This window comes from Coenobita brevimanus, chromosome 73, assembly GCF_032717465.1.
Source record: "Coenobita brevimanus isolate Jiangsu-jjx chromosome 73, ASM3271746v2, whole genome shotgun sequence".
NCBI lineage: Eukaryota > Metazoa > Arthropoda > Malacostraca > Decapoda > Coenobitidae > Coenobita > Coenobita brevimanus.
In genome coordinates this window covers 3539156-3551348 of record NC_137026.1, presented here as the reverse complement: position 1 = coordinate 3551348, position 12193 = coordinate 3539156, and the positions used below count along the sequence as shown (strand labels likewise).

The following is a 12193-nucleotide window of genomic DNA, read 5'->3' as shown; positions in this document are numbered from 1 at the left end:
ACCTTCCCCTGCATTCCTCAACCCCCCCTCCCCCTATTCTACCCATGGCGACGAATGGGACTACTGTAATGAACACTCACAGAACCGACGACATGGCTCCACCCCCTTGTATGTAGAGTTAAAACCTGTACAACAAAAGTCAATCCCACCTAACCTGAGCCTAAGTAAGATATGTGGAAATAACCAAGCAACACCTATGGCCACCCCCCTACCCCAACCAAAAATCTTCGCCACCACGTCTCTATCCCAATTCATTTCCCACAGTCTACAATAACAAGTGTAGCTCTATGCAGAAAAGTAATAAATAGGCCCTCCAAAATCATTAAAGATTAGGTGCACCCCACCCAAATCGGGATGGGCCCTCCATTTCCTTTCACCTTCTTTTCTTCACATCCTTTCTTCCCTCCCATCGCCCCAGTCACGTCAACCTACCACCCAGTACCATGGAGGGAGCTGAAGGCGACACACTTTCTGTCCTTCTAAAAGTCCATTCCATCCATCCATCATCCAATCCTTCATTGCCCCATCAGTTTAACTCACATTCTTTCACTACGAAACCTTCTTCCCCCTTTCCGGTATTTTGCTATCGCTGTCGGTATCTTTCGCCTCGACTCCGACATTTGTAATGGTTGCCTTGCGTAATTTGTAAAATCCACCCCACTGCTAAACGTAATCCGAAAAACCCATATATGTATTGAATTTTTCTACTCCGAATCAAAAAAGTTTTTTCACCTCTACAAATAACTGCTGTAATTTGTGGGAGACCCGGTTATAATTATATGACAGTTTTTACCTGTGGTCCTTAGTTAATTTCACAAAAAAATACGGTGTTTGATGCGCTTTGCGTTTGATGGTCATATATGCCGCACGTAACTTACTCGGTTTTGTTACACTCCCCGTTGTAACCTAGGAGTTTGGGTTGGGTAATGTAGTATTATGAGCAGAAATGGAATTCAGAACAATGCAATGAACATGAACAAAAACGTTTTGATATAACGAAACATAACGTATTGCAACCTATTACAGCTGTATGTAATTTGGGACGATCATGTCGTAGCAGAAAAGTGTCAAAGATATATGTAATGCAGTGGAAAACCATATATTTTGAACTACCTATAAAAAAAATAATATTTGGCGATTAGTAAATGTCCTGGGAAGTATATAATAAGCTAATAATGATCAGATCATCGTTTTGTCCTTGATCATCATGAAAACAATGCTCTTGACATCATGAAACTATTCTGACTCGTCTAAGAGTTGGGCATACGCGATTGACGCATGGCCAACTCATGTCTTCCTCTATTGGAGCCCCACCTATATACTCCAACTGCCGAGTACAAATAACAGTCAAACATTTCCATTGAATGCCCTGTTTATAATCAGTATCGAAAAATGTGCTTCACTAACCCTACAATGTATGATATATTAGCAGACACCAAAATTTTCCCGAAGTTCAGTTTTGACCTTTTTGAAATACTGAAATCTCCTCCACACAATATAACAGCACATTATAGAAACGCATACCATACATGTGAACTAATCCTTCGGGCCAGCCCTAGGAGAGACTCAATTGGGTGTCAGTGGTCTGGTTAAACTAAATTCTGATGATGATGATGATGATGATTATCGGCGAATGTTCACTCTACTGTGGCAAGGGGGGGGGGAGGTTGGAGGGGGGGAATCCACTTGCAATTCACTATTAACATGTGAATTAGGAAGGGTTTCTTGGGCAGTTGATCGTAAAAGATTTACTAAAACATTATGTCAGATTAATAATACTTTACCTAAGTGTTACTAACACCATTAATTTACACAGTATATAAAATCCTGCATCTGTTACTCCGACATATTACGCTGCCGTATCAGAGATGCCTGCAGGACGAGCAAATTCGTCGGATGTGATTGTTGAGCAAGGCCAAATCGTCGGGATGTGGAGAGCTGGGCAACTGTGCTGAACATCGCTCTCGAAGTGGGGAGGAACACCAAGACGATTAGGAGGTGGATCCGCTGGTGGAAAGAAGAGGGCAAAGTGGAGACTAAACCTTGAAGCCGGAGGCCACAAGTATTGTCGGCAAGGATGGACGCTATGATCGTGGCAGCTGCAACGGCATGTCCAATGCGAACATCAGTGGAGCATACAAGAAATTTGGGGCTGAACTGCCATCACATGAGGACGAGACGCCGACTTCATGAAGCCGGGATCGACTGCCATATTCCAGCTCACAAATGGTGGCTAACACCTACTCACAAAGAGTGTTGACCCAGATTTGCATAGGAACACTTTCCACACACTGAAAAATACTGGAGAACCATTATATTTACTGGTGAAACGGTGTTCAGGTCAGTGGGAGCTGAAGCAAGGCGGTGCTGGCGGCCCCCCAACACACGCTACCCTGAGAAACACATTCAACATCGCGCAGTGAGTGGTAGGGTGTCAGTGTCAATCTAGGGGTGGATGTGGGCACATGGACTAGGTGAACTGGCCAAGATCAATGGCCGTTTCACTGGTAAGGAATATGAAGACACCCTGGAGCAAGTGCTAATTCCTATAGACTGGGCTATGGCAGTTCCAGCCCCCAGCATAATCAGGCTGGTTCATGACAACAGTCCCATTCATACCAGCAACATAGTGAAGGACTATCTCCAGGATCACCCTGAAACTGAGGTCATCGACTGGCCATCACAAGGATGTGATATTACTCAACATATCTGGGCCATGATGAAACGTTATTGGGATATAGGGGAGCAGCAAACCTGGGCAGCATTAGAGGCCAAAGTTCACGAAGTGTGGGGGAGTATACGTCGACGACCAGGGCTGTGCCTAAAGCTGGTCGACTCCATCAGTAATCGTCTTGAGGACGTTCTGAATGCAATGGGTGGCTTGACCAAATACTACAGTAAGATGTGTGTATTGGTGTATTATTTGGATTTTGGTGGTGTTTGTAAATACTTTTAAAATATATTAACTTACCTACAATGTTATCTTGAATCCATTTCCTTAATGATGTCTTGAACTATCTCGCATGAAAATTCATATTATAGTACCTTAACAGGCACAAATTATGTATTGTGTCGTCTACAATGATATATATGACACGTCGTGGAATGCGTTTTCCTATAACACAATATTCTTATATAGTTACACTTGCTACCATCACTGAAATGCTCATGATGTTCAGCACACAATATTAACGGTAACTGAGCACAACCCATATCTATGAAGCTTGCATATTGTGGTGTGGTGTTTAAACAGTAGAGACCTAATGACGAGTTGTCTAACTCCTGGGACTTTACTGTGGCTCTTCCAGTTATGTGTTGAGGAGAACCCATGCAACCTTGAATAATATGCTGTCACCGCCTCCTCACGTTCCCTTACGAAAGGAGAGGTTGGGCAAAGCATTATTCTTCTCTATCAGCAAGAGCTGAGAATAGGATGTATAGAACACGTCGAGGTGACGGTAACCCGAAACAAAGTTCACATGGATTCGGTGTGGGTCACTGAGCGTTGCTGTAGTGGTGGTTGTGTATAGAGTTGGATATGTGTTGTGACGGGTGGCCAGTCCCCGCACTTGCACCCCCCTCCCCCCCCCACACACACATGGGCTTTCAGTTCCAACCCATGAGTGGCATGGGTTGGAACTGAAGAATTGGAACAGTCATGTAGATTAACTCTGAATATTATTTTACAATACTGATAACTTTTCACTCCACTGTTTTTAACATAAGTATACTGTATATATAATATTGTATATTATCACAAATATTTATTAAGTATATATATAACATTGCATGTTATCATAAATATTAGGCAAAGGTTGGGTGGAATATAAATATATATTACCATTTTCTCATTGTAAGAATAACAAAATTGTGACCTGGTCGGTGAGTAAAACTAGCCGACCAAGGCCCTTCACCCTGATCTTTTTCACTTTTATCCTTACTGTACTCCATTCTCTATAGTATCATTGTGACCAGAGGGGCAATAAGCACCCTGGGCACTGCACCTGTTCCATGACTTCGTAACCATTTCGAAACAATTGTAAGACTAAACGTAGTTAAAACCGTAGCTTGCTATTATGGTGGTATAAGTAATAAACTACTATACTCCATTCTCTAAAGTATCATTGCTACCCGAGGGGTAATAAGCACCCAGGGCACTGCACCTGTTCCATGAATTCGTAACCATATCGAAACAACTGTTAGACTAAACGTAGTTAAAAAATAATTATGGTGGTATAAGTAATAAATAAACTACTATACTCCATTCTCTAAAGTATCATTGCGACCCGAGGGGTAATAAGCACCCAGGGCACTGCACCTGTTCCACGAATTCGTAACCATATCGAAAGAACTGTAAGACTAAACGTAGTTAAAATGGTAGCTTGCAATTATGGTGGTTTAAGTAATAGACTAACTACTCTTTAGAGAACAATGTAAGACCATATATTATGTAGCAGTCCGGTTGACGCCAGACGGTTCTTTTTCCTTAGTAACTTTTTCTTGTAACTTCCTTGTAACTTTTTCTTCTTATGCATAATCCCAAACCCCAACCATCCTACCCTCCAAAGGGTCTTTCACCCTAGAGTCCATGATCATCCAATTACGAAAATTCATAGCTTTTCCCTAAATTTACTGCAGCCATCAGTGGCAGTGACAATGCAAATACTGTATACGAATGCTCGTTATAAGACGTCTATGCCGCACACTTGCAGAAGCATACATGTCCGAATGACATCATAAGGATAAATGGAGGGAGGTGAATCGCTGCGGTGCAGGGAGCTTTGTCACACATCTCCACTGAATATAACGTTTTCTATACTGCTGTTCTAACACCTGAGATACTGCTACGTGCAGTAATAATTGTTCTACACGATTATACTAATTATGCTGCTTCAGCCTCGTTTTCTTTTTGTAACACCGCATTACAACTTATATAATTGAATCTTATCAGTTATATAAGCTATCTCTGTCACATTTCTCATGTTATCAGTATCGTGTATAGCGTTCGTGATAATGTTCCAATCACACACAACCTGCCTCTCATCCAGCCCCCACCTCCTCTATTCTCCCCACCCACCCCCACACACTAAAGAGGGCGATATCTGTTGGCCGACCATGGCATTTCCCCCAGCTGTTTCAGTACTTCAAACTCAGGCTATTCGAACCCCCATTGTGACTGGGTAGTGGACAAGACTTTTGTGCACGATAGTACATGTTACCGCAACACTGATGGTCGTAAACATCGCAGTGACCGTCAGGCGCACTGCCTGCCTTGTGGCTGCAGGAGTTACCAGTGTGAGGGTGGTGGGTGGTCATCGCAGGCTGCCATCACCAGCCTGGATCCAGGTCGTTAGCACAACAGCAATTTATCATCACCCGGGTAACTTTATTGCTTTTGGGAAAGGAGGTAAACTGTGAGTGGTCAGCTCCGTTCCACCTGGCAGACAGTCATAAAACATAAAATGAATCTTAGTGGATTTATGAGAAAGTTGATTTAAATGTGGATGTTGGTAAAATTGCAAGGTATAATGAACTTTTAACGGTACGAAGAAATTCACAGCGCTGTACTAGGACGAAATAATACTTATAAACCATCTCACTGTGGAAGTTGCGAGATCTGACAATCGGTGAGGAGGAACATAACGTACTTGTGAACTCAGCGTAGATGTAACATAGTGATAATGTTCGATTCACTAAGCATATTGAGTAAATCTCTAGATAAATAGGTTTTCGATGTAGAAAAACTCTATGCAAGTGTAATTGGCTAGAAGAAAAATTAACTACATAGCATATTACTGAGTTAATGGGAGTGATACTATCTTTTTTCTTTCAATTTTTAGAGAATGTGAACTCCGACAAGAAATAGCCGTATATGCAGTCAAGATACTCAATAAGCAGGTGACTTCCTATACGGTAATTTGAAGAACAGGCATCATCGTCAAAGAGAAAAAACATTGTGCGAGGGTAAAACTAAGGATACTCGCCAAGGAATTAGGGAAGTAAGAAGACATCCTGGAATCAGGTAGGCAGTTGGAAGGGTCTCTGCGAGGAAACAGGAGGACAGGAAGGAGGACTGACTGGATTAGACTTTTGTATTTAGACAGGCGGAGGACTCAGACAGGAAAAGGGTATATAGGTGGGAGCCTCAGACAGGAAGTGGGTAGACAGGAGGGTGACTCAAACAGGAAGTGGGTAGACAGGAGGGGGACTCAGACAGGAAAAGGGAAGACAGGTGGGTGATTCAGGACAGGAAGAGGTTAGATAGAAGGAGGAATAAGACTAGAAGAGGGTAGACAGGTAGGAGACATTGACGGAAAGGGAACTGTGGCAGAACTCACTGTAATAAAACTTTTATATCGACAAATGGGGAAGTCAGCGAGGAAGCGGACAGCTAGGATGAGTTTGCAATGACAATAAATATCGGTATGTGGAGGAAGAGTTATGGACAGATTTAACCATCGGTGGCAAAGCACTTAAGAATGAACACAGTCCCAGTCTAAGTACCTCATACTTTAACCTTCAGTCTAAGCCAACCATGACCTTACAAAAGTAGGCGTGGGTGAACTCCCACTTAGTAAAGGGAACAGTTACACTGTATTAATTTTTGTGTATGCACAGTGCGTCCAGGAATACATAATGAGAAGTATACTGACTGCGTTGTAGAATACTAAGATGAGTATGTGTGCTGACCTTTGGAGTGTGTGGCAGAGACGGCGAGGACGGTGGAGGCCAGCTGTGAGTCTTCAGAGAGGACGGCGCAGTAGCGTGGCTCAGAGAACTCCACCAGAGGCCCCCCAGACTCAGACACCAGGCGCGTCGCTGAGGGAGGCAGACAGGCACGGGTTAATAGCAGGCACAAGGACACATGAAACGCTAAGTAAAGACTAATAGCAATCGTAATATTCTCTTTAAAAGCTGAGTTCGAAGATTTTACAGAGATCTATAAAAAATTCCAACTGGAAAATATAACACGTAAAAGACAAATTTTCCTACATACCATTCCTCCAACATTCCCCTTATTTCAGAGGAGTAAAGGCAAAGTTATGAAAAAGTTTAGTTTCAGCTGCTTTTATTTATATATTTATTTTTTAACTGCAGCCTCATTAAGAACACTGGGAACACCTTACTTGTCCTACAGGCTTTTTCAAAACCCAGAAAATGGAAAATACGGAGAATCTACTTAAATTTACTTGTAGGCCTCTGTAAAGACAAGGGACACCTCCAGTCACTGGTGCTAAGTCACGGATGTAAAAATGGGAAACTTTGGCGTGAAACTTTAACCATGGCCACAGAATAATGGCGAGGAGCACTTACCAAACTTTAAACTGAATCACTGAACAATGGTGCAAAATAAATCCACGAGCAGTGTACCTGCACAAATAGTTTAGAGAAACCACCAGTGACACTCTTTCATCACGCCCTTCATTAGCCTCTCACAGCCTCATCAAAATGCTCAGAGCTTCAAACTTCCCAATTCTGTAAGTCAGTATCGCTCAATAATTAACAAATGGGGAAGGTTGAGTCTCGGTTTAAAAATTTACCCAATGACATAATCTTTAGGTTATTTAAAAATAATAATAATGATGATGATGATGGTGATGATGATCATGATCATGATGATAATTATTGAAATAATGAAAATAGTACTAGTAGTAGTAGTAGTAGTTGTAGTAGTAGTAGCAGTAGTAGTAGTAGTAGTAGTAGTAATAATAATAATAATAATAATAATAATAATAATAATAATAATAATAGTAATAATACTAATACTAATACGAGTACAAATAATAATAATAATAATAATAATAATAATAATAATAATAATAATAATAATAATAATGCGGGGAAACTACTGATACAACGAGACATCTTCAGCGACAGATATTTGCTACACCTCTTCAATCTATTACAGTATTCCTTTTCATTCCATCCACCTCCAGACGATTCCAGTCAGCTTGGGAGAGACTTTACGAACTAAGAGAGACAGCATACCTATGTCTCACCCTTTCACTAGAAGAGTTCTCCCAAAGACGAATAAACTAATCTGGAGGTAGCAAATATAAATCTACAGAATACATTACTTGTTTTAAAGGACAAATGTTTTTTATCTTAAATTTTTGTCTTCGGTCTGACGAAACATCAGTGAAGGAAGACTGCAGTGGGACCTCTCAAAATTAGGAGTCAATCTCTCTCTCTCTCTCTCTCTCTCTCTCTCTCTCTCTCTCTCTCTCTCTCAAATATCCTTTGGTTTCTCAAAAGTTCGGTAAATTACATCCACAGATCGGTGTGATGTTTGGGGAGTTATTTTGGTTAGTATTTTTACGCCTTTGACTGTACGAGGGTTTTAAGCAGATATTTACCATCTTTAAGGCAGAAAATCACTATCTTTAAGACAAAATCACTATCTTTAAAGTACAAAATCACTGTCTTTAAGGTAGAAAATCACTATCTTTATGGTAAAAAATCACTATCTTTAAGGTAGTAAATCACTGTCTCTAAGGCAGATAATCACTATCTTTAAGGCAGAAAATCACTATCTCTAAGGCAGATAATCACTATCTTTAAGGCAGAAAATCACTATCTCTAAGGCAGAAAATCACTATCTTTAAGGCAGAAAATCACTATCTCTAAGGTAGAATATCACTATCTTTAAGGCAGAAAATCACTATCTCTAAGGTAGAATATCACTATCTTTAAGGCAGAAAATCATTATCTCTAAGGTAGAATATCACTATCTTTAAGACAGAAAATCATTATCTCTAAGGTAGAATATCACTATCTTTAAGGCAGAAAATCACTATATTTAAGGCAGAAAATCACTATCACTTGATGTAGTGCTGCTCTCGGGTGTCTGCCCTTTCCTCTCCTCCATCCTTCTTTCCATCCATCCTCTTCTGTCTTTCTTTCCTTCATTCTTTCCTCTTTCTTCTGCCTGCGGGTGACTTTACACTCCCTCTTCTGTCTTTCTTTCCTTCATTCTTTCCTCTTCCTTCTGCCTGTGGGTGACTACACTGAGTGACAAGCCAAATGGTTTCCTGTACACCAGGAAACCATTTACTACGCTGGGTGGTAACCATATAACCAAATTATGGCTCCTGTTGGTTTAGTGGGTAATAAAGGTGCTCCAATCGGATTGAGCCGGTGAAGGTTTATATCCAAGGGATGGTTGGGGTTTATTGCTCACGTAATGCCACTCAGGGATGAGTGAGGCTGGTCACTCTCATCTTAAATGCCAGGACCAACTTTCCTAGCCCCGGGCTCCTAAGCTCCTCACGGGGCAACGTAGGATTTGATGATGGATGGATGGATGAAAATCACTATGGATATGAGGAGCTAATCTTTATATTCTTGGTCATTCACCCACATAACCAAACACATTGTTTTTTGTACGCATATAAATCAAGACTAATATTTCGCTCTACATTTCACAAGTAACAGGTGGACACACTGAAATATATCCACCAACTCTTGCTCTGAATCATACAAAAAATAAACAAACAAATAACGTGTCATCAATGAAGGAAACAAAAAACAGTTTAAAAAGGCACATCAAGTTGAAGCCGTCATTGAAACTCGACAAACAAAAATAAGGTCGAGAGAGAGAGAGAGAAAGAAAACGGACGTAAAATAAGGAAATACAACATAAAAAAAAAAAAAAAAACTGCAAACACGTAGAGAAATAATAAATGCTTTAGTAAGGTAGCAAACAGATAAATATATGAATAAATAAAAGATACGGAATGGATATTGACAGAATTAGGATTATATATGAAGTTAATTAACACTGCCAGTGACAAAGGCAGGAGGTTTAAATGGATACACTCTGATAAAACTGTGTTGTGAAAGATACAAATAATTGTAAGAAGACACTGCAAAACAAATAAGGAAAAAAATATGAAAAAGAAATGCACAACACACACACACACACACACACACACACACACACACACACACACACACACACACACGAGTTCTTTTTTTTTTTCTGTTTGCTATATTTGGCTCTTACGGGGGACAATTCTGGCACTACCGGAAGGTAGTTTTCAAGACAATTTCAAATTGATAAGACATGACACAATTTCTTATATAACTGAGAAGAAAAAATTACGGTGCTCCTCAACATTGGGAATTTAATAAACCATACCGGGCGAGAATTTACACGCCACATATCGTCTGATGTATCGAGTTCTCGCTCGTTTCGCTCGCTCGGACAATAACAGTTTGGAAGAAGCAAGAATAAAATGTAAAGTAAATGTAAAATGGTGTCCTCGGCCTGAAATGGTTAATTGCAGTCACCCCGGTCACTCTTCCCTGCCAATATTTCTTCGTCGTAAGCAATTAATGTCTATTTGTCTGTTTATCAATCTATACCTGGCATGCTAGTCGAACGACCGTGCGGCGATGGTGGCGTGTTCCTCTCGCGATCTGAGTTTGCCCCAGGTCTATGCTTCCAAACCCAAGTGGTGTTTGACTTCTTAAGAATTTGTTGGCAGTGTGTCCTTTCATGTGCCTGCCAATGTCCTCATCCGGTACACACACACACACACACACACACACACACACACACACACACACACACACACACACACACACACACACACACACACACACACACACACACACACACACACACACACACACACACTGCAACACCTCAATTTTCATATACCTCCATCTCACTACTGATACTCTTTCCCAATCGTACTTTGCCAGCGTGGAAGGGTTTATCCTGGCCACCACTTCCCTTTCTTGAAGATCTGATCCAACAAAGGGCCTCACTATGTCAGAAAACAGGCTAAACTTTATTACCATTTCTGTCTCCTGGCTAATGCTTTGTGCGAGGTCCTTCAATCACTTATTAAGACTGGATGACGGAGGTATGTATGTGTATATGGATAAGCGTTATCGTGGTATCTGTCTAGCATTATATCTATTAAAATGTTCATATAACAAATAGTCCACCTATTATCTATCTATCAGTCTATCTATATCTTTCTATCTATCTTTACCTATCTCTCCGAATATTTATTTATATACTTTTCCGGAGGTCGGTTTTATAAATTATTTAATCATTCTATATCTATTTATTAATCTATGCACCTATCTATCTATATCTATCTACCTATCCAATTATCTGTCTTTCTATCTACACTCTATCTATTCGTCCATCTACCCACCTACCTATGCATCCATCAATCTATCCATCCACCTACCCATCTATCTATCCATCCATCTACCCACCTACCTGTTAATCCATCTGCCCATCAATCTATCTATCTGTCTACCCATCTATCTACCTATCTATCTATATATCTATGTATCTATCTATCTATCTATCTATCTATCTATCTATCTATATATATATATATATATATATATATATATATATATATATAAATATATCTAGCGTTATCTAGCTGCCTCTCTTTTTATCTATGCCCCACTTCCATGAAACCAACAAACCAACCAGAAGTATATACTCCTCTATTTTACAGGCTGATATTTGTCCCCGGCTCACTCGTGTTTCAGTAATAAATCTGTCCTTCTCCACTGCGTCTCCCCACTGTCCCTCTCCACTGCCCCTCTCCACTGCCCCTCTCCACTGCCCCTCACCACTGCCCCTCTCCACTGTGTCTCCCCACTGCCCCTCTCCACTGTCCCTCTCCACTGCCCCTCTCCACTGCCCCTCACCACTGCCCCTCTCCACTGTGTCTCCCCACTGCCCCTCTCTACTGTCTTTCTCCACTGCCCCTCTCCACTGCGTCTCCCCACTGCCCCTCTCCATTGCGTCTCCCCACTGACCCTCTCCACTGCCCCTCTCCATTGCGTCTCCCCACTGCCCCTCTCCATTGCGTCTCCCCACTGCCCCTCTCCACTGCCCCTCTCCACTGCCCCTCTCCACTGCGCCTCTCCACTGCCCCTCTCCACTGCCCCTCTCCACTGTCCCTCTCCACTGTCCCTCTCCACTGCGCCTCTCCACTGCCCCTCTCCACTGCCCCTCTCCACCGCGCCTCTCCACTGCCGCTCTCCACTGTCCCTCTCCACTGTCTTTCTCCACTGCGCTTCTCCAATGCCCCTCTCCACTGCGCCTCTCCACTGTCCCTCTCCACTGCGCCTGTCCACTGTCCCTCTCCACTGTCCCTCTCCACTGTCCCTCTCCACTGTCCCTCTCCACTGCCCCTCTCCACTGCCCCTC

The 12193-nt window shown here is 41.8% G+C and overlaps 1 protein-coding gene across 1 annotated transcript in view; it reads right to left on the bottom strand.

The window, feature by feature from the left end:
* Positions 1–11821, bottom strand: part of LOC145407418 (putative neural-cadherin 2) — a 138271-nt gene extending 126450 nt beyond the window's left edge. The window contains exons 1-2 of the mRNA XM_080278346.1: positions 11611–11821; positions 6691–6819 (exon numbers count right to left, since the gene is read on the bottom strand). Of these exons, the coding sequence (XP_080134472.1) occupies positions 6691–6819; positions 11611–11821 (340 nt within the window). The remainder of the gene's footprint in view (positions 1–6690; positions 6820–11610) is intronic.
* Positions 11822–12193: the final 372 nt, after the last annotated feature.